This window comes from Mustelus asterias, chromosome 30, assembly GCF_964213995.1.
Source record: "Mustelus asterias chromosome 30, sMusAst1.hap1.1, whole genome shotgun sequence".
Taxonomy (NCBI): domain Eukaryota; kingdom Metazoa; phylum Chordata; class Chondrichthyes; order Carcharhiniformes; family Triakidae; genus Mustelus; species Mustelus asterias.
This window is the reverse complement of record NC_135830.1, coordinates 2,406,922-2,430,531: the sequence shown is the minus strand read 5'-3', so window position 1 is coordinate 2,430,531 and position 23,610 is coordinate 2,406,922. Positions and strand designations below refer to the sequence as shown.

The window sequence follows — 23,610 nt, the reverse complement described above, 5'->3', positions numbered from 1 at the left end:
TCATGGCTTTTGCTACCAAATAAACCTGTTGGACTTTAACCTGGTGTTGTGAGATTTCTTACTGGATTTTCTCTGTTCCAGACCCGGGTTCAGGTTTTCAGCGGGCAATGTGAGGCAGTGCACCTGCGCCATGTTTATGCGGGGCAATGTGGAGTCGGGCGCATGCCCAGTCTCTATATCTATTGGTAGCAATGTTCTTGAATCTTTTCAATGACAGAATGGGAACAACTTGCCCATCAAACTGCTTCACAATCTGAGTGACAATGTCTTATTGATGAGGCAGAACAGCAATCTATGTCCAAGTGAGTGACTATAATTTGTACTTGTATTGTGCCTTTAACATAATAAATATTTCCAAGTCATTTCATGAATACAAAGTAACTTTTGACACTGAGCCACTTAAGGAGATATTCCGACAGGTGACCAAAAGCTTGGTCATAGAGGGAGGTTTTAATGAAAATCTTAAAGGAGGAAATGAGGTGGAGAGATTTGAGGAAATTTTGGAGAACTTGTGGTCCAGAATTGCACAAATAGATGGTTGACAATTTTGCTGTCACAATTAAAACCAAGATGGGTTGAGTATCGTAAAGCATTCTCGGCCAGCCTCCCACATTCACCCTCCCTGTAGACTTGAGGCTATCTAAAATCCTGCTGCCCCATGTGCTTACTCACACCAATTCTGGTTCACTCATCGCACCTGTAATTGCATCCCTCTCCTTTCCCAGGGAGAGGGACGGGTTTGTTGCAGGGACTGAAGACAATGATTTTAGTCTTTGAAATATTTAAGTGGAGGAAATTTCTATTCATCCAGCACTGGATGTAAAAAAGATGTGTGACTTTGGGTGGCATGGTGGCACAGTGGTTAGCACTGCTGCCTCACAGCACCAGGGACCCGGGTTTGATTCTCGACTTGGGTCACTGTCTGTGTGGTGTTTGCACATTCTCCCCGTGTCTGTGTGGTTTTTCTCCCAGGGCTCCGGTTTCCTCCCACAGTCCAAAATTGTGAGTGTCCGATTGATTGGCGATGCTAATTGCTCCTTAGTGTCAGGGGAATTAGTAGGTAAATACGTGGGGTTATTGTTGGTGCAGGCTTGATGGGCCAAATGGCTTCCTTCTGCACTGTCGGGATTCCCTGATGATTCTATGACTTGGAGGATATCTGGAGGTAACGGTGTTCACGTATACCTGACACCCTGATATTTTAGCTGGGGTTTTGGGAGATTGTGTCAAAGATCTCTGATTTGTAGATATATGAAATCTTTCTCTTTTCACCTCTGTAATGCCCACCTCATGATCAATGTATCTCTCTCTCTCTATCCGCTTATCTCACCCTCTCTCTCCTGTGACAGAGATCAACACGTGGTGTAGGCCCAGACAAGGTAGCTTGCCTTTTGCAATCCAGCAACTTTCATGGTCACTTTTTCCTTGCACTGGTTCCACAAATTACCAGATTCATTCAGCTCAATTTCACGACCTGCTTTTGTGTTTATATGGATTCTCTCTCACTCCCTTTTATTTTCTGTTTTGAATTAATTTCATAGGGTAGTGGCAGAGGATGGGATTCACTTGTACCCACCCATTAAGATATCAGCAAATACACAAATGTGTACAATATTTGTATTTTCCTATACTTGTTGAAGGTCTCTCCTTCTCCCCTGTCTCCTCCATTCTCAGCTCCAACAACGAGTGTGAGGAGCCCATGGGGCTTCTTTGAGACTAAGATTGAAACAATTCCCATCAGCTGTCTCTGCTGCTTCCCTCCCTTCCGCTCGCCGACTGGGACAAACTGTCTCGAAAGTCCCACCTAAATTCGCTTCTTACTCCATCCAGCCTCCACAGACAGCAGGTTCCCAATGACGAGAGATAGTTTAAATGCTTAAACTGTGACAGGAGTTCTTATTATGATCTGAGCTGAGTTTATGTTGGACAACCCAGGTTTTGATGTATTATTGTCACAAATTCTTGCAAGTTCTGCCCAGCATACCCTCTATTTCTATCTTTTACTTTAGTTTCTACATTCTGCACCCTCTCCTTTCCTTCTCTATGAATGGTATGCTTTGCATAGCGCTCAAGAAACAATAATTTTACTGCATACTATACATGTGACAATAATACATCAAAACCTGGGTTGGTAGATCCCAACTTTGTTTGGAGTGTGGAAGCAAGTTACTGAGCAAATTCACAGGAGTCTGCTGCTGAACTTTTAACACAAAAATAAAACATTTATTGAAAAATGAAGAACCTTGTGCCAGATCAAAAGGTTGGAAAGATCTAATTACAAACATAAAAATATGATTCACACTCACTATTCTTTTATCCCAGTAATATCTTTACAAATTCAGAAAGATAAAACAATGTGCAAAATCTATCTTATACTCTAATATTCAGGATAAGTAAGAGGTATGTGGGAATTCACAGGTCAACTCGGGTCAGACACATCAGATGACACTGAGGAGCTAAAATCCCAACTGGGTGACTGTTTTCATCATAGAAACCCTACAGTGCAGAAGGAGGCCTTTTGGCCCATGGAGCTTGCATCAACAACGATCCCACCCAGGCCCTATCCCACGTATTTACCATCCTAATCCCCCTGACATCCCCCGAACACTAAAGAGCAATTTAGCATGGCCAATCGACCTAATCCTCACATTTTTGGACTATTGGAGGAAACCGGAGCAGCCGGAGGAAAACCACACAGACACAGGTAGAATGTGCAAACTCCACACAGACAGTGACCCTAGTCGGGAATCGAACCCGGGTCCCTGGCGTTGTGAGGCAGCAGTGCTAACCACTGTGCCACCATGCTGCCCAAAGTCACACATCTTTCTTACATCCAGTGCTGGATGAATAGACATTTCCTCCACTTAATATCTCAAAGACTAAAGCCATTTGCTTCAGTCCCTTGTGGAACATCAGCAATCAATCATAGAATAGAAACCATAGTATGAACAGGCCATTCGGCCCATCAAGCCAACACCAAAAAAGATCTCATCCAGGCATTCTCACCGTAACCCCACACACTTCACCTGCTAATCCCTCTGAAGCTAAGGGGCAATTTAGCACGGCCAATCAACCTAACCCATACAACTTTGGACTTTGGGAGGAAGCCGGAACACCCGCAGGAAACCCACGTAGACAGGCAGAGAATGTGCAAACTCCACACAGATAATCATTCGAAGCCGGAATTGAACCTGAGTCCCTGGCGCTCTGAGACAGCAGTGATAATCACTGTGCCGCCGTGCTGCCTTGAGCTTCCAGTTGTTTGTCTTTATAATAAATTGTCCCAGTCCCTCTCTGCATTCTCTGTCCTTGCCCCTCTGCACTATTCCAAATGATGCCAAATACAAGCTCCAGGAGCAGCAACTTATCTTTGATGAGACGCAAACTTCAAGTTTCAACATTCATTTCAACAATTCCATATGCAGACCAGCACTATCATTTTCTCAAACAATAGATGCTGGTACTGATTCTGCTCTTACCATTTATTGCAATTTTGAACCTGTCTTTTGTTTGTTCACTTGTTCCATTGGTTTATTTACTTGTCTCATTATCACCCAATGTTGTCTTGCACTATCACCCCCATTGTCAAATACTCACTCCAGCCTTCCATCTTATCCTATTTCCTCCACTCCCCCTCTGTTTTCCCTGACGCTGCACTTGTTTGATAAATATTATTTCTCTAAACTCTTCCAGTTGGATAAAAGGTAAGACCTGAAACATTCACTCTGCTTCCCTCTCCAGACCAAAAGAGAAAATGCTGGAAAATTTCAGCAGGTCTGCAAGACTTGCTGTGATTTTCCAGCATTTTCTCTTTTGGTTTCAGATTCCAGCATCTTCAGTAATTTGCTTTTATCCCTGTCCATAGAAGCTGTTTGATCTGCTGAGTGTTTCCAACATTTTCTGCTTTGTGGTGGGATTTGCATCACATGCAGAATCTAGTTTTTGGGTCACAGTGGAACAGTTTTCTCTGACTTATCTTTTCCTGTTTAAAGGTGAAGAAGGAGCTTTTAAAGAATGAGTCAATTAACTGTCTCCCCATTTCAACATGCTGTTGAACATAACTCACTGTTAATTCCTCCACAGTAACAATTTGAAACATAAAGTTTGCAGGCGGGGACTTTCTCCTGTAAAGGAATTCCTCAGTTCAAACTTAAACATTGTTAACACTTGTCCAAACGCCAACAAAGAATGGGGACTGCCATCTGATTGTGGCCTTTCAGAGGAGTGACAGGATAAACAAGTGATAAATATTGCAACTTAAAGTTCTAAAGTTTAAAGCTAAATTATCAGTCACAAGCAGGCTTATATTAACACTGCAATGAAGTTATTGTGAAAATCCCCTAGTCGCCATACACTGGCGCCTGTTCGGGTACACTGAGGGAGAATTTATCATGGCCAATCCACCTCACCAGCACATTTTCTGGACTGTGTGAGGAAACCAGAGCACTGGGAGGAAATCCAATGCAGACATGGGGAGAATGTGCAAACTCCACACAGACAGTGACCAAGCAGGAAATCGAACCCAGGTCACTGGTGCTGTGAGGCAGCAGTACTAACCACTGTACCACCGTGCTGCCCCACTTGTGAATGGAGGAGAATCAATATAAGTTTCTCTATTTCCACACACAAACTAGTTTCTGTTGTTATTTTGGATGTCCAAGATCTGTATGATTTCACTTTTATTTACCTGGAGTGTGTTATGAATGTGGAACAAACACATCATGAGAAGATTAGAAGCCCACCAATGAGCTAGTAACCCAGGGGGAAAGTCACACCATGTAAAGAATTCACACTAGCTGAAAGTGGAAAGGGATTCTCACATACATCCCATTTACTGACACAGCAGCACAGTCACATCATGGAAAGAGACCATTCAGATACTTCATACGTGCAAGGGGATTTATTCTGTTTGCCCACCAGTTTCACCACCTGGTAAAGACGGGATGAGGTTATTGAGTTTGATGATCAGCCATGATCAAAAGGAATAGAACATAGAACATTACAGCGCAGTACAGGCCCTTCGGCCCTCGATATTGTGCCGACCTGTGAAACCAATCTAAAGCCCATCTAACCTACACTATTCCAATATCATCCATATATTTATCCAATGACCATTTAAATGCCCTTAATGTTGGCGAGTCCACTACTGTTGCAGGCAGGGCATTCCACGCCCTTACTACTCTCTGAGTAAAGAACTTACCTCTGACATCTGTCCTATATCTATCACCCCTCAATTTAAAGCTATGTCCCCTCATGCTAGCTATCACCATCCGAGGAAAAAGGCTCTCACTGTCCACCCTATCTAATCCTCTGATCATCTTGTATGCCTCTATTAAGTCACCTCTTAACCTCCTCTCTAATGAAAACAGCCTCAAGTCTCTCAGCCTTTCCTCATAAGACCTTCCCACCATACCAGGCAACATCCTGGTAAATCTCCTCTGCTCCCTTTCCAATGCTTCCACATCCTTCCTATAATGTGGCGACCAGAACTGTACGCAATACTCCAAGTGTGGCCGCACCAGAGTTTTGGACAGCTGCAACATGACCTCATGGCTCCGAAACTCAATCCCTCTACCAATTAAAGCTAACACACCGTACACCGCCTTAACAACCCTATCAACTTGGGTGCCAACTTTCAGGGATCTATGCACATGGACACTGAGATCTCTCTGCTCATCCACACTACCAAGTATCTTACCATTAGCCCAGTACTCTGTATTCCTGTTACTCCTTCCAAAGTGAATCACCTCTCACTTTTCCGCATTAAACTCCATTTGCCACTTCTCAGCCCAGCTCTTGCAGCTTATCTATATTCCTCTGTAACCTGCAACATCCTTCCGCACTGTCCACAACTCCAGCGACTTTAGTGTCGACCACAAATTTACTAACCCATTCTTCTACGCCCTCATCCAGGTCATTCATAAAAATGACAAACAGCAGTGGCCCCAAAACAGATCCTTGTGGTACACCACTAGTAACTGAACTCCAGGATGAACATTTCCCATCAACCACCACGCTCTGTCTTCTTACAGCGAGCCAATTTCTAATCCAAACCGCTAAATCACCCTCAACCCCATGCATCTGTATTTTCTGCAATAGCTTACCGTGGGGAACCTTATCAAACGCTTTACTGAAATCCATATACACCACATCAACTGCTTTACCCTCATCCACCTCTTTGTTCACCTTGTCAAAGAAATGACAGAATGACAGAACAGACTCGAGGGGCCAAATAGCCTACTCCTGCTCATATTTTCTGTATTTCGTGCGGGGTGGTATGGTGGCACACTGCTGCCTCACAGCGCCAGGGACCCGGGGTTTGATTCCTGGCTTGGGTCACTGTCTATGTGGTCCCTGTGTGTTCTCCCCGTGTCTGCATGGGTTTCCTCCGGGCACTCTGGTTTCCTCTCTCAGTCTGAAAGATGTGCTGATTAGGTGCATCGGCCACACTAACACCTCCCTCAGTGTAACCGAACAGATGTTGGAATGTTGCAACTATGGGATTTTCACAGTGTTAATGTAAGCCTACTTGTGACACTAATAAATAAACTCCAGCTTTAAAAGGTCAAACGGTTTGATTCATAATAAGTGCATTCTCATTGTCAAGACATAGTTTAAATAGTCCATGTGTGGAGGCAAAAAAAATCACATTCATTACACAAGGTAAGACTCGAATGCATTCACCTTTAATGGTACAAGTTTCTTCTGCTGTTAATTACACCCCGGACTATGTACACCCCGGACTATACCTGTGGACTTTTACCACTGTACGAGATATTTTCATAATTTCATACCTTGGTGCTTTGGCCCCAATGGTAATGAAACCACAAAACATGCTGACTTATCCAGAATAACATCTTTCAATGGTGGCAATCTTACCCAGCATTAACAGTCAATCAGAATGTGATCTATCCTCACAACAGGAGGAGTTCATGCATGCACAGTGTTGTTCTCGATTAGCACATACACAATGGCTGCTGCTGCAGGAGGAAGGTGCTTATATAGGCTCCGGGTCTCCAGAGAAACGGTTCATTCTGGAGGGTAATGAAGGTGGCGAAGTGAGTGGGGAGACTTCATAATCACCCAGTGGAGATGCTAAATCCAGATGAGAAGGGGAGTATTTACATACACAAAACTCAAACCAGCAAAAATGTTTGTCTCTTCTCAGTTTCTCTCTGGAGTGCCCTCTGAAATGACTGAGCAAGAAACTCAGTTCAAAGTACGATCAGGATGAGCAACAAACAGCCTTTGTCACATCCCATGGTAAATTTTAAATACAGCACCACGTTCTGGATTTGCAGTGGGTGAAAGGTGAGAGCTGTTGATAGTTTTGGAATAGTCTGAGAGCGAAAGGCAGGAGTGAGGAGGTTCAGCCGCAATTAGGCTGACACAGGAGAAGAGATGGGAGATATCACAGAGGTGTAAGTTGAGAGAGAACAGCATGAACAATATCTGTGACCATCAGGATGGGTGAACAGCAGTTTAGCCAGAATGGGGTTGATGGAGCAGGCGGTGGGGCTCATGGACAAGATGAGCACTGAGAGGAAGTGGGAGAGAAACTGGAGAAAGATGTGGGTTCAGAGCTCAGACAAGGGGGATCTTTAGAGACAGTTTGTCTGGCTGCATTAGTGGAAGGGAGGGAAGCAGCAGAGACAGCTGATGGGATTGTCTCAATCGTAGTAACAAAGAAGTTCCATGAGCTCCTCACACTTGTTGGAGGTGAGGATACAGGAGACAGAGGAGAGGGAGAGACCTTCAAAAGCTACTGCCTTATCATAGAAATCATAGAAACCCTACAGTGCAGAAGGAGGCCATTCGGCCCATCGAGTCTGCACCGACCACAATCCCACCCAGGCCCTACCCCCACATATTTACCCGCTAATACAGTTTACTAACATTAACAGGACAGATCACAGTGAACAGTGTTCAGTCCTGGATGTGATTAACAGCAAAACCCAATCACTAACGAGTACTTAGTTGTGAACTCACTAATGCCCCCAGGGATTGGAGGAATAACCAAATCTCTTCCCACACACAGAGCAGGTGAACAGTCACAGTCACACTTCCCCCCACACAACAGAAATACTACACTGCAGTCAAAGTGACTTCCAGAGAAACTGTCGAACTGTGTAGTCATGTTGAAATTCAAGATCTTCTTTCTCATGGTTATAATTGGGCTGAGATATTTCAGGATGCTGTAGAGACATTGATCTAACAATGGAATTGTAAAATGACACAGCTCATTAAGAGGCCATTCGATCCATCGCTCCCATGCCAGCTTTTATCAAAGATCCACACAGTTTGTAACAATCTCCTTCTGTTTCTAAATAATCCTGAGTTTTCTTCCTTTCGAATCATTGTCCAATTCCCTTTTGAAAACATTTGTGTTAGGAAAATGAATATTAAAAGAGATGCAGGAGTTTCTGCAGTGTCCATGCACAGTGTGTGAAGATTAACAGTTTCCCTGACCCAATGACATCAGAATTGGATATGAGATTCTTATACAATTTGTTTCACATGGAATATTTAAAAGATCATTATTCTGATGCAGAATGTCCTCATTTTCCCCAGTTGCTATACAATCTAATTCCCCTCACTGTACAACCTGTTACAGACACTGGTCTCTGCGACAGTTGCCACTTCACGGCAATTTAGTCGATTTATGGGGTGAAGATTTTTTCAATAAATACCCAATTATAAATCAATACAGATTCAACAAGGCTAACCAAGAATGAACACTTAAATGTTGAATTCAAAAGATATATTAAACCATTGAAGGTAGAAAGGTAACAAGTCAGAAAAATCAAAAGCAATGTGTCAATTAACAGTAATTAGCAATAATTAATAGTAAGAAGAGAAAGCTTAACTTTAACAATTGAACAAACATCTCACAACTAGCTCAGTGAATCGGGCTGAAAGGCTGAAGTTCTAATCCCAAAACATGGATAACTTGTTAACAAAGGTGGCTCTTCAAACAATTTACTTTGTATTTAAAAGATGTTATAAACCTCCTTAGCCAAGTTGTTGGAAATAGCAAATGTCAGTTGGGTAATTGAATCCTTTCCCACAGTCTCCACATTACCAGTTCCCTCCACAGTGCGACTGTGTTTGTGTCCTGACAGGTCAGAGGATCGGCTGAACCGTCGTCCACACACAGAACACGTGTAAAGTTTACTCCCACTGTGAACGTGGCATTTTCTTTCCGTGTCCAAAATCCAATAATGATAAACTGGGTGACCCTGTCAGATGCTGATATGATGGTTGGTTTGAGTTTCCCGACTGCAAATCAATACCCTGTGAAAGGGAGTTAAAACAGAAAAAAGGGAGTGAGAGAGAACCCAGAAAAAGTCGAGGCGCGTCGTGAAATTGAGCTGAATGAATCTGGTAATTTGTGGGGCCGGCACTAGGAAAAAGTGACCATGAAAGCTGCTGGATTGTTGTAAAAACACAACTCGGTCACTAATTTCCTTCAGGGAAGAGAACCTGCCAATTGGTTTCAGCCCATACAAATTTCTAATGTCTCTGGGAGGAAATAGAAAAGGAGATTGGAGAGGCAGGGATCTTATACAACAACAGCACAACCAGAATTTTGCCCACATAAACATGGGAGTCATTCAAAAATTAAAACAAAGCTGATGGATTTGATGTTCATCCAGGATATTAACACCGAAACCTGCACCTCTGTGGTGGGAAGTTGCTGGAATCAATCATTAAGGAGGAGATGACTGAGCGTTGGGAAAGACAAAAGCTCAATCCACCATTGTCAGCATGGTTTTATGAAGGGCAAGTCATGCTTGACAAACTTGCTCGAGATCTTTGAGGACGTAACCAGCAAGGTGGATAGTGGGGAGCCTGTGGATGTGCGATATCTAGACTTCCAGAAGGTGTTTGACACAGTGCAAAGATGTGCGGGTTAGGTTGATTGGCCATGCTAAAATTGCCCCTTAGTGTCCTGAGATGTGTAGGTTAGAGGGATTAGCGGGTAAATATGTAGGGATATGGGGGTAGGGCTGGGTGGGATTGTGGTCGGTGCAGACTCGATGGGCCAAATGGCCTCTTTCTGCACTGTAGGGATTCTATGAGTGCCACATAAAAGACTGATCCAGAAGGTAAAATCGCAGGAGACTGGAGATAAAGGACTAGATTGGATTGAGGATTGGCTGACTGACAGAAAGCAGAGTGTCGGAATAAATGGGTCCTTCTCTGGCTGACAAAATGTAACTAGCGGGTGCCGCAGGGGTCAATCCTCAGGCCTCAACTGTTTACAATCTATAAAAACGATCTGCAAGCAGGGACAGAGTGTAACATAGCAAAATTTGCAGTTGATACTAAAACAGGGGGAAAACAGGCAGTGAAGAGGATATAAAGATTCTACAGACGGATTTGGATAGACGAGAGATAGACTTCTCGCAGAGAGTGGTGAATTTGTGTAACTCGCTGTCCCATACTGCGGTGGAGTCTGAATTGTTGAATGGTTTCAAGAAGGAGAGAGACTTATTTCTAATTTTAAATAAAGGGAAAGAGGGATAGGGGGATCAGTTGGAGAGGTGGATTTGAGACCAGGAAGAGATCAGCCATGATCTGATTAAATGGCACAGCAGGTTCAAAGGGCTGAATTTGCCTACTTCTGCTCCTAATTCCTATGTTTCTCACTCTATGGAGATTAACATTGGTAGAAACTGACTCCAAAAAACAGAGTTCAGTCATGGATGTTGTCACAGCAAAATCAAAACAATGTACTTACTTGTGAACTCGCTGGTGTCTCAGCAGGTTGGATGACCGAGTGAAACTCTTCCCACACTCGGAGCAGGTGAATGGTGTCTCCCCAGTGTGAACTCGCTGGTGTGCAGTGAGAGGAGATGATTGCCTGAACCCAGTGCCACAGTGAAAGCAGCTGAATGGTTTTTTTGTCAGTGTGAACACACTGACGGGATGGGAGTTCCCCAGAACTTTTAAAGCACTGCCCACTGTCTGGACATTTAAAAGGTCTCTCATCAGTGTGAACTCGCTGGTGATTCAGCAGGGTGGATGACCGAGTGAATCCCTTCCCACATTTCCAGCAGGTGAAAGGCTTATCTCCAATGTGAACTTGTCGGGGTGGGGGAGGAGGAGGAGGAGAGGGGCGAAGAGCGAGAGAGGTGCGGGGGGCGGAGAGCGAGAGAGGTGCGGGGGGCGGAGAGCGAGAGAGGTGCAGGGGGCGGAGAGCGAGAGAGGTGCGGGGGCGGAGAGCGAGAGAGGTGCGGGGGGCGGAGAGCGAGAGAGGTGCGGGGGGCGGAGAGCGAGAGAGGTGCGGGGGGCGGAGAGCGAGAGAGGTGCGGGGGGCGGAGAGAGGCGGGGGGGAGGGAGAGAGTCGGGGGGGGGGAGGGAGAGAGTCGGGGGGGGAGGGAGAGAGTCGGGGGGGGAGGGAGAGAGTCGGGGGGGGGAGGGAGAGAGTCGGGGGGGAGGGAGAGAGTCGGGGGGGAGGGAGAGAGTCGGGGGGGAGGGAGAGAGTCGGGGGGGAGGGAGAGAGTCGGGGGGGAGGGAGAGAGTCGGGGGGGAGGGAGAGAGTCGGGGGGGAGGGAGAGAGTCGGGGGGGAGGGCGAGAGTCGGGGGGGAGGGAGAGAGTCGGGGGGGAGGGAGAGAGTCGGGGGGGAGGGAGAGAGTCGGGGGGGAGGGAGAGAGTCGGGGGGGGAGGGAGAGAGTCGGGGGGGAGAGAGAGAGTCGGGGGGGAGAGAGAGTCGGGGTGTGGGGGACAGACTGGCGGCCGGGGAGGGGAGACCGGTGGGGGTGGGGGAGGAGAGAACGGTGGGGGGGGGACAGACCGGGGGGGGAGGGGGCGGGGGTGGCGAGGAGAGAGAGAGAGACCGGGGGGGGAGTATTTGGATGGGGCCGAGGGGAGGACCTCGAGGGGATACCGATTCGTAGAGTTGGTGCAGACTTGATGGGTGAAATGGCCTCTTTCTGCACTGTAGCAATTCAACGATTTGATTCTGTAGAATGACACTACTCAGCAGGAGGCCATTCGACCCATGGCACCAATGCCAGCTTTTATCAAAGACCTACGCGGTCAGTAATAATTTCCTTCTGTTTCTAAATAATCTTGAGATTTCTGCTTTTCAAGAAATTGTCCAATTCACTTTTGCAAACTCTGAGTTAAGAAGATTCGTATTGAAATCGGAGCAGGTTCCATGCGCAGTGTGTGAAAATTAATAGAGTTTCTCTGACCCAATGATGGGAAGAATTGCACTTGAGATTCTTACACAAATTAAAATACATATATTTAAGAAATGTATTTCACGTGGGATATTTGAAAGATTATTCTGATCAAGGATACCCTCATTTTTCCCCAGTCGATACACAATCCACCACACCTCACTTTACAACCTGTTACAGAGGCTGGTCTCTGCCACAGTCGGCACTTTACATTGCATTATGGGGTACAGGTTGTTTGCAATAAATCCACAATTGTAAATCAATTCAGATTTGACAAGAGTTAACCATCCAGCACGAATGAATGCTTTCGTTGGTGAATTCAAAAGATATATTAAACCATTCAATGTAGAAAGGTAACAAGTGACAAAGATCAAAAATAGTGTTAATTAGCAGTAAGAGAAGGAAACTTAACTTCAACAGTTGAACAGACTTCTTACAACTCCCTCGGTGCATCAAGCGGAAAGGGTAAAGTTATAATCCCAAAATGCGGAAAACACATTAACCAACAACAGCTTCGCAAAACCTTCATTTTATAATTAAAGGATGTTGTAAACATCCTTTGCCAGGTTGTTGGAAATAGCAAATTGGTCTATCATCTGGCTGGTGAGAGATAAGAACTAACCCCATTGGTTTTAGCACGACACATGTTGTCTGAACCTTGAAACAATGCTGCCTCTCAGCCTAGCTCAAAGACGCAGAGTTGAAGTGTTGAACAATAATTGATTAATGTGACTGTCTGCTGATTTGCAATTGTCTCCTGACAACTGCTCGCATCTCCTGATGTTGTAAAACAGAGTATGATCAGACAGCTCAAATAAAGGCTTATTCACGATACAACTGAATGTAGCTCGTCAAGGCCATAAACGTTCCAGAGCTCCACCGTGTCTGTCCAGACTGGCTGGAAAGACATCATTTTACACCTTAAATATGTGTAATTATAAAATATAAAACATTACAGATTTTGTGTTACAAGCGATATTACCAACCTTATTTATAAACCTATTGATTAAATGATTCTTCTTTTAATTGTCTCACAATTAAAGCTCTTTATTTGACCAACCTGGCTAGTTTCTGATAATACAATAATTAGTTTAGTTTTTAATTTGTTTCTGGATCAGCTTAAAATGGCTTGTGACCAGTTACTTAACAATACTGAGTAACATTGATTCAGGTTACAAAATGGCTGTCACGCTCAAGTTAGTGATTTTAAACTATCAACATTCAGTCACTTGTCAACTCACTGGTGTTTCAGCAGGTGGGATGGCTCAGTCAGTCCCTTCTCACACAGTGAGGGTGAACAGTCTCTCTCCAGTGTGAATTCACTGGTGTTTCAGTCGGGTGAACGAATCAGTAAATTCTTTTGATACACACAGAGCAGGAGAACAGTCTCTCCCCAGTGTCAACTCGCAGTTTGTCAGCAGTGTGGATAGCTGAGTGAATCCCTTCACACACGGAACAGTTGAATGGCCTCTCTCCAGTGCGACTGAACTGATGTATTTCCAGCTGGGATGGGGAACTGAATCCCTTCACACATTCTCCACATTTCCAGTTCACCCACAGTGTGACTGTGCTGTGTTTCAACAGGTCAGATGATTTGCTGAATACACAGAACATGTCCACGATTTCTCCCCACTGTGAAGGGTGCTTTTTCAAGCCAAGTTCAAATTCCAATGATATTCAGGTTATAATAAATTGAGAAACCCCAGCAGATCCTGAGGTGATGAGAGGTCTGAGCTTCCTGACTGCAGATCTTCCCCTTCTGATATCCTGCGAAATTGATTTAAAACAGAAAAAAAGGAGTGAGAGAGAATCCACAAAAACACCAAGACAGGATGTGAAATTGAGCTGAATGAATCTGATAATTTGTGGGACTGGCACTCAGAAAACGTGAGCATGAAAGCTGCGAGGTTGTTGTGAATACAACTGGTTCACTGATGTCCTCAAGGAAGGGAACCTGCCAACTGGTTTGAAGACAGGAGTCGGCCATTCAGCCCATCGAGCCTACTGCACCATTTAACAATATCATGGCTGATTAATGAACGTCAATGCCTTTTACAGACACTATCCCCATAACACTTCATGTTGATCAGAAATCGATCAATCTCGTCTTTGAACATACTCAATGATTGAGCTTCCACAACCCTCGGAGGTAGAGAATTCCAAAGATTCATAACCCTCTGTATGAAGAAATTTCTCCTCATCTCTGTCCCAAGTTAGTTCCTCTTATTTTGAAAATGTGCTTCCTGGTTCCAGACACCTCAACCAGGGGAAACATCTTACCTACCTCCCCACCCACCCCCGCGAATGTTTGTTCTCCCTCTGTGGCAGTCATATCCTTTCTGAGGTAAGGGGCCAAAACTGCACACAGTGCTCCAGCTGCAGTTTAACCAAGCTGCTGTACAATCGAAGGGAGAACTCTTTACTCCTGCACTCAAATCCTCTCGTGATTAAGGCTAACATTCCATTAGCCTTCCTAGTCGCTTGCTGCACCTGCATGTTAGCCTTCAGTGACTTATGGACAAGGACATCCAGATCCCTTCGTACATCCACACTTTCTAATTTCTTCCCATTTAGCAGTTACTCTGCACATCTGTTCCTTCTACCAAAATGGATTACCTCACATTTTTCCACATTATATTCTATCTGCCATTTTCTTGCCCACTCAGAGTCTGTCCAAACCCTCGTGTAGCCACTTTACATCTTCCTTACAACACATTTCCCGCCTAGCTTTATATCATCCACAACTTGGAAATATTACATTTGGTTCCCACATCCAAATCACTGAAATATATTTTGAACAGCTGGGGCCCAAGTACTGATCCTCATGGTACCCCACTAGCCACAACCTGTAATGCGAGATTGACCCGTTTATTCTGACTCTGTTTTCTGCCTGTTAACCAATCCTCAATCCATGACAATGTGTCGCCTCCTATCCCACATGTTTTTATGTTGCAAATAAACCTCCCGTGGGGGGGGGGGGGACTTTGTCAAAGGCCTTCTGAAAGTCCAAATGTACTACATCCATTGAGTCCCATTAAAAAATTTTGTCAAACATGATTTCCTATTTGTAAATCCATGCCAGCTATGCCCAATCAGATCACGATTGTCGATGTGTTAATTTATCACATTCTTTCTGACAGATTCCAGCATTTTTTCCTACCATTGATGTAAAGCTACCAGGTCTGTAGTTACCGAATTTTTCTCCCCCTCCCATGTTAAATAGGGGGCTGACATTTGGAATCTTCCAATCTTCAGGAAATATTCCAGAAGCTGTAGAATTTTGGAAGATTATCACTAATGTATCCCTATCTCTATAGCAACCTCTTTCAACACTCTGGGATGTGGAATATCAGGCCCCGGGGACTTTTCAGCTTTCAGTCCCATTAATTTCTCCAATACAAACTTCTTACTTATACTAATTTCCTTCAACTCCACATTCTCCATAGTCCCTTAGGTCTCTACATCTGGGAGATTTCCTGTACCTTCCTTAGTGAAAACACACACAAAATCATTTAGTTTCTCTGCCATTTCTCTATTCCCCATTCTGAATACTCTGCCTATAATGGACCTACATTTGTCTTATCCAAAACGCTTCCTTTTTACATTGCTACAGTCCATATTTATGTATTTTTGCTCGATTGCATTAATATTCTGTTCTCCCTTTCTTTATCTTTGTGACACCATTCCGTGTTTAACACGTACTCGATGCTTTGCTTTGTTTCTCCTGCATTCTAGTCCCATTATCACTTCCTGTGACCAACATTACTTCCTTCAAATTTGGGCCACCTTTCAGGTTCCCATTCCCCTGACAAGCTAGTTTATACCCACCCCTCTACAATATATCTGGGAGAAAATAGAGGGGGAGATGGGAGAGGTAAAGATGAAGAGGAGGGATCTTATAGATCTGCAACTCAACAAGACCATTGATAGAATCTTCCAAACCCTCAAACTCCACCACACAGAAGGACAAGTATGTGAACACCATCACCTCCAAGTTCCCATCCCAAACTATCCTGATTTGTCTCAACTCCAGTATTGGGAAGATTGAAGTCACTGTCTTCAGTCCCCGCTACAACCTCCACTCCCTCACCATCAATAACATCCATCTCTCTTCCAGCTTTCAGGCTCAACCAGACTGTTCAGAATCTTGGTGTCATATTTCACCCCAAGCTGAGCTTCTGACTACATATCACTAAGAGAGCCTATTTCCACCTCAGTAACTTCATCTAACTTCACTCCGGTCTCAGTTCATCTGCTGCTGAAACTCATTCTTTGTTCCCAGCCGCCCACATAAATACTCAAAATAAAGCTGATTTAGTTGTTTATTCTTAAGGACAGGATTTAACATCTAAAATTGCACTGGAGATTATCAACAGAAAACAACCCCAATAAACATGATTCAGTTCTGGAAGTGAGTAGCATCCTAATCCAATCACTGCACTTACTTGTGAACTTGCTGATGTGTCTGCTGAATGGATGAGGTCGTGAATCCCAACCCACACTTGGAGCAGATGTATGGTCTCTCCCCTGTGTGAACTCGCTGGTGTACAGTGAGGTGATAGGATCGCCTGAACCCAGTCCCACAGTGAGAGCACCTGAACGGTTTCTCATCAGTGTGAACACGTTGATGTAACAGGAGTTGTCTGGAACTTTTAAAACACTTCTCGCAGTCCAGGCATTTGAAAGGCCTCTCATTAGTGTGAACTCGCTGGTGTTTCAGACAGGCAGAGGAGGAAGCAAATTCCTTCCCACACTTGTAGCAGCTGTACGGCCTCTCCCCACTGTGAACTCGCTGGTGTATCAGCAGGTCAGATGATCGAGTAAATCCCTTCCCACACTCGGAGCAGGTGAATGGTCGTTCTCCACTGTGAAACCGTCGATGAATTTCCAGCGCTGATGGGGATTTGAATCCCTTCCCACAATCCCCGCATTCCCACGGTTTCTCCCTTTTGTGTCTGTGTTTATGTTTCGACAGGTCAGATAATTGGCTGAAGCCTCGTCCACACACACAACATGTGTACGGCTTTTCCCCACTGGGAAGAGAGTTTTTTCCTTCCATGTTCAAATTCCAATGATATTCAGCTTATGATAAATTGGGTGACTCTCTCAGATCCTCATGTGACGTTTGGTTTCAGTTTTCCAACTGCAAATCCTCCCCTTGTAATACCCTGTGAAATTGATTTAAAACAGAAAAAAGGGTGTGAGAGAGAACCCACAAAACACAAAGGCAAGTTGTGAAATTGAGCTGGAAGAATCTAGTAATTTGTTGGGCTGGCACTAGGAAAAAATGACCATGAAAGCTAATGGATTGTGGCAAGAATATAATTGGTCTGGGCGTTCGCAAGACTCTGGCCTTAGTGGGAGGAGGGGGCGAAGAGAGTTCAGAGCAGAATGGATGAAGGGGATGGATTTTATACATCTAAAACCCAGCCAGATATTTGACAGAATCTCCCAAACTCTCAACTCAAGCACTTGGAAGGACCAGGGTGGCAAGTGTATGTGAAAACCATCACTTTCAACTTCCCCACCAAGTCACAGACCATCTTGACTTGTCTAACATTCAGTACTGGATGAACAGAAATGTCCTCCTTGTAAATATTGGGAAGTCTGAAGCCATTGTCTTCAGTCCCCGCCACAAACTCCACTCCCGAACCACTGACTCCATCCCTCTGCCTGATAAAGGTCTGAAACTGAACCTGGTGATTCACAACCATGATGAAATATTTCATCATCATGTACTGTCCACATATTTATGTCATTCCCAGGAACCCTGAGTTATAAGGAGAAGAGGCTGAATAGACTGGGACTTTTTCCTCTGGAGCGTAGGAGGCTGAGGGGTGACCTTATAGAGGGGCATAGACAAGGTAGATAGTCAATATCTTTTCCCAAAGGTAGGGGAGTCTAAAACTAGAGGGCATTGGTTTAAGGTGAGAGGGGAGAGATACAGAAGAGTCCAGAGGGGCAGTTTTTTCACACAGAGGGTGGTGAGTGTCTGGAACAAGCTGCCAGAGGTCGTCGTAGAGGCGGGTACAATTTTATCTTTTAAAAAGCATTTAGATAGTTAGATGGGTATAGAGGGATATGGGCCAAATGCGGGCAATTGGGATTAGTTTAGGGTTTTTTAAAAAAAAGGGCGGCATGGACAAGTTGGGCCGAAGGGCCTGTTTCCATGCTGTAAACCTCTATGACTCTATAACCCAATACTACTTGATTCAAATTCTTGATTTTGCCCTGTTACATACATTCTTTTATTCCCTCTAGAATTGACAATTCCAACGCACCTCCCACATTCAACCCTTGATAAATTTAGGTTTATGCAAACCCTGTCCTTTGCACTGAGTCCCGTCCACTCACCCATCACTCTGCCCTCACTGACCTACACAGGCGCCCCATTAAACCATTTAAAACTCACATCCCTCTTTTCAAATCCCTCCATGTCATTGCTCTTTCCTATTCCAGTCACACAGATGTTTGAATCTTGTTCTGCAGACACACTTACATTCAGGTTTTGATGAATCCAGTGACTCTGCCAGGTTTTGATTTGATGTTTGGTTTGGGTTTCCCACCTTCAAATTCTACTCTTCTAATATCCTGTAAGAAAAAACCCATCACTGTCAGTCCTGGGTAGAAATTGAGAAGGAACAAACATTTTTCTTGGGTTGAGTTGTGTGTGTGTGTATAAATGCTCCTCTTCTAATCCCCTGTAAAAGGAGTTTCCAAAAACCATCATTGTCAGACGAGGATAGAAATTCACAACATTCTCTCCTCCTGCTGCCTGGAGCAGGATGAGCGCACATGTGCCCTGCTGCCCATCGCCCTGAGAAAGGTGGTGGCTATTAACTCCGGGCCCCCAACTCAGGCAGCTGCTGCTGCGGCCCGATTGGGAAGAATGCGCCACCGAGCGGCTCTTATTCAGGTTTTGCGGCCTCCACTGGGTGTCTATGAAGCACTATGTCTGTGTGGGTTTCCTCCGGGTTCTCCGGTTTCCTCCCACAGTCCAAAGATGTGCAGGTTCAGTGGATAGGCCATGGTTAATTGCTCCTTAGTGTACAAAGGTGTGTAGATTAGGGGGATTAGCGGGGTAAATATGGGGGGTTTCAGGGATAAGGTCTGAGTCAGTGCAGACTCGATGGGCTGAATGGCATGCTTCTGCACTGCAGGGATCCTATGATACCTGCCTGCTGACATAGCGATCTGCTGATACATACAAAATGCAAACAGAACTATGAGAGAATCTCCAAGTTGTGGTATACTTGGACTTTCAGAAAGCATTTGACAAAGTCCCGCATAAGAGATTATCGTACAAGATTAAAGCGCATGGGATTGTGGGAAGCATACTGAGATGGATAGAAAACTGGTTGGCAGAGAGGAAGCGAAGAGTAGGAATTAATGGTCCTTTTCAAATTAGCAGGCAGTAACTAGTGGGGTGCCACAGGGATCAGTGCTGGGACCCCAGCTATTCACAATATATATGAATGATTTGGACGAGGGAACAAAACGTAACATCTCAAAGTTTGCAGATGATACCAAGTTGGGTGAATTGTGATGAGGATGCAGAGATCCTTCAGCATGATCTGGATAGGTTGAGTGAGTGGGCAAATCAATGGCACATGCAGTATAATTTGGATAAATGTGAGGTTATGCACTTTGGAAGCATAAACAAGGTGGCAGGTTACTACTTGAATGGCTGTAAATTTGGGAAAGGGAGATGTCCTTGTGCACCAGTCGCTGAAGGTAAGCATGCAGGTGCCGCAGGCAGTAAAGGTGGCAAATGATATGTTGGCCTTCATTGCAAGAGGTTTCGAGTACAGGAGCAGGGATGTGCTGTTGCAATTATGCAGGGCCTTGGTGAGGCCACACCTAGAATATTGTGTGTAGTTTTGGTCTCCTTTTCAGAGAAAGGATGTTCTTGCTCTCAAGGGAGTGCAGCGAAGGTTTACCAGGGTGATTCCGGGGATGGTGGGACTGATGGACGAAGAGAGATTGACTAATTTAGGATTGTTTTCGCAGGGGTTCAGACAAATGAGGGCGGATCTCAGAGATACAGGGAGGATGTTCCCAAATGGTGGACGAGTCCAAAACCAGGGGTCACAGTCTGAGGATTTGGGGTCGACCACTTAGGATGGAGATGAAGAGACATTTTTTCAGCCAAAGAGTGGCGAGTCTGTGGAATTCATGATCACAGGAAGTAGTTGATGCCAAAACATTCAATGTATTCAAGAAGCGGCTAGATATACAGAAAAAAGAAAAAGGGAGTGAGAGAGAACCCAGAAAAGCACAAAGGCAGGTTGTGAAATTGAACTGAACATATCTGGTAATCTGTAGGGCGATGGGTAGGAAACAGAGATGATGTGGAGATGCCGGCGTTGGACTGGGGTAAGCACAGTAAGAAGTCTCACAACACCAGGTTAAAGTCCAACAGGTTTATTTGGTAGCACAAGCCACAAGCTTTCGGAGCACTGCCCCTTCATCAGGTGAGTGAGAGTTGTGTTCACAAACACGGCATATATAGACACAAACTCAATTTACAAGATAATGGTTGAAATGCGAGTCTTTACAGGTCTTCAAGGTACAGACAATGTGAGTGGAGAGAGTGTTAAGCGCAGGTTAAAGAGATGCGTACTGTCTCCAGCCAGGACAGTTAGTGAGACTTTGCAAGCCCAGGCCAGTTGTGGGGGTTAGATAGTGTGACATGAACCCAAGATCCCGGTTGAGGCCGTCCTCATGTGTGCGGAACTTGGCTATCAGTTTCTGCTCAGCAAGTCTGTGTTGTCACGTAGGAAAAAGAGACCATGAAAGCTCCTGGATTTTTGTAAAACCCAACCGGTTCATTAATGCCTTTCAGGGAAGGGAGCCTGACAGGTAATCTGGGATTGCACAAGACTCCTGCCCACAAGTAAGGGATGGGAGAAAAAGAGAAACAAAGTGAGGAGTGGGAGAACAGAGAGTGAAGGAGAGATATCTCAGATATTTACATTTTGACCAGAACTCTGACAGAATCTCACATATAAACCAGGGTAGCAGTTGTATGGGCACCATGGTTTGCACTGCTGCCTCAGCGCCAGGAACCCATCTTTGATTTTCCGGCTTGAGAATTCTGGAGATTCCCCATCAGCCTCCCCTGCTCCATGTAAAACAAAGTAAGGAGTCTAACAACACTGGAGGACCAGACCGGAGCGGTTAAAGTCCAACAGGTTTATCACCAAATAAACCTGCTGGACTTTAACCTGGTGTTGTGAGACTCCTTACTGTGTTTACCCCAGTCCAACGCCGGCACCTCCACATCATGGAAAACAAACCCCGACTATCCAGTTGTTCCCAACATTGAAGAACATTGCCCCAACATACATGGTGACTGGGCAAGTGCTATTCTGGCATTGCCTCCAACAAACATGGAGACAAGGCATGCGCTGTCCTCACCTTGCCCCCCCCCCCCCCCCCAAAAAAAACTTTGGACTGAGCATGTGCAAGCCTTACATTGCCTCCAACATGGGGACGAGACAAGTGCCTCTCAGAGAGATGGCGGCGGCGCAGGCCCGCCGGAAACATGGCGGCCGTGAACTCGGGTCAGGAACGGAAGAAAAAATAACCGTACTTTGGTCGGCGCAAACGGGGGACAGGGAAATTCTCTTTTGTGCTTTACCGTTTACACAACATGTTTACGAAGCATTTCCTCCCACCCGCCGGATCCATCGCTCCCTCCGAGCCGCCATTTCACCCACTTACTGACTCGATATGAGATCACTCCCTCGCCATTACACCCACTGCGCATGCTCCACTCCCAGTCCCGCCCCGCATTCACTCCGATTGGTTGGAGGACCAGCCGCTCCGGCCGAGTCTTCCAGTCCCGCCCCCTCTCTTCCTATTGGTCCGGAGCTGCCGTCAATCAGCCGGGCATTGTGACGGTTCCAGATGGTGAGAGCGGCCACAGACTCAGGCTGACTCGCTGACTGTGAGAAGTCTCAACACCAGGTTAAAGTCCAACAGGTTTATTTGGTAGCAAAAGCCACACTAGCTTTCGGAGCGCTGCCCCTTCATCAGGTGAGTGGGAGTTCTGTTCACAAACAGGGCATACAGAGACACAAACTCAATTTACAAAATAATGATTGGAATGCGAGTCTTTACAGGTAATCAAGTCTTAAAGGTACAGACAATGTGAGTGGAGAGAGCGTTAAGCACAGGTTAAAGAGATGTGTATTGTCTCCAGACAGGACAGTTAGTGAGATTTTACAAGTCCAGGCAAGTTGTGGGGGTTACAGATAGTGTGACATGAACCCAAGATCCCAGCTGAGGCCGTCCTCATGTGTGTGGAACTTGGCTATCAGTTTCTGCTCAGCGACTCTACGCTGTCGTGTGTCCACATCATTGCTGATTATTGGCAGCATTTCCTGTTTGGGAATTAGAACTGGAGATGGATGGTCAGTTCCCCTCTTTCCGGGGCTGGGGGATTCACACTCATTTCCCCAGGACACTCATTATCACTGCAACTTTACAGGAGAAAGTCCCCATTTCAGCCCCCATTGCAAACTTTGTGTTTCAAATTGTTACTGAGGAGGAATTAACAGTGAGTTTAGTTTCATGTTGAACAAGGGGACAGTTATTGTCTCATTCTGTAAAAGCTCCTTCTTCACCTTTAAACTGGGAAAGATAAGTGAGAGAAAACTGATGCACTGTGACCCAAAAATAAGATGCTGCAAATCCCACCTCAAAGCAGAAAATGTTGGAAACACTCAGCAGGTCAAACAGCTTCCATGGAGAGGGATACAGAGTGAATGTTTCAGGTGGCTGAGCTTTTATGCAAACTGGCATCATTTAGAGATTTAATCATTTACAAACAACACAGATCTTTATCCAATCTGGAAAAAGGTACTTGTTTCTAAACTTTTAAACTGTGCAGAGTCAATGTTTTTGGTAAAACAATTAAACTGTGCAGAGTACGAGAAAAGAGAGCAGGAGAGGAAGAAACAACAGTCTTGTGATAGGATGCAAGGTTGGAATGATTAAATTAAAAAGGGCATGATGTTGCAAGGCAACATGAATGATAATGAGAAGTTTTTTTAAAAAAGCAACAACTGCAAAAAAAAAAGACAGTTCCAGAGGAGTGGTAAATGGTAACAGCAGGACATTTGCCAGCCCGTATTGTTTGGAGAAAAGGGTGTGTTTCTGATTGGTAATTGTTGAAATGAATGTTGAGTCTGGAAGGTTGTAAAGTGTCTAACCAAAGATGAGCTGCTGTTTCTTAACCTTCCATTGAGCTTCATTGGGACAGAGCAGGAGATCAAAGACAGGTGAAAAGTGGGAGTGAGGTGGAAAATTTTACTGGTAAATGACTGGAAGCTCAGAATTAAGCTTGCAGAAACATGATGCTCCACAGAGTCACCCAGTCGGGATTTAGTCTTCTCTGTGTAGCGGAGACAA

The 23,610-nt window shown here is 45.0% G+C and overlaps 1 protein-coding gene across 1 annotated transcript in view; it reads right to left on the bottom strand.

The window, feature by feature from the left end:
* The window catches only part of LOC144480700 (uncharacterized), a 54,751-nt gene extending 32,791 nt beyond the window's left edge, over positions 1 to 21,960 (bottom strand). The window contains exons 1-4 of the mRNA XM_078200294.1: positions 21,836 to 21,960; positions 18,692 to 18,783; positions 16,638 to 17,360; positions 13,564 to 13,762 (exon numbers count right to left, since the gene is read on the bottom strand). Of these exons, the coding sequence (XP_078056420.1) occupies positions 13,564 to 13,762; positions 16,638 to 17,251 (813 nt within the window). The 5' untranslated portion in view covers positions 17,252 to 17,360; positions 18,692 to 18,783; positions 21,836 to 21,960. The remainder of the gene's footprint in view (positions 1 to 13,563; positions 13,763 to 16,637; positions 17,361 to 18,691; positions 18,784 to 21,835) is intronic.
* Between the last annotated feature and the right edge of the window lie 1,650 nt (positions 21,961 to 23,610).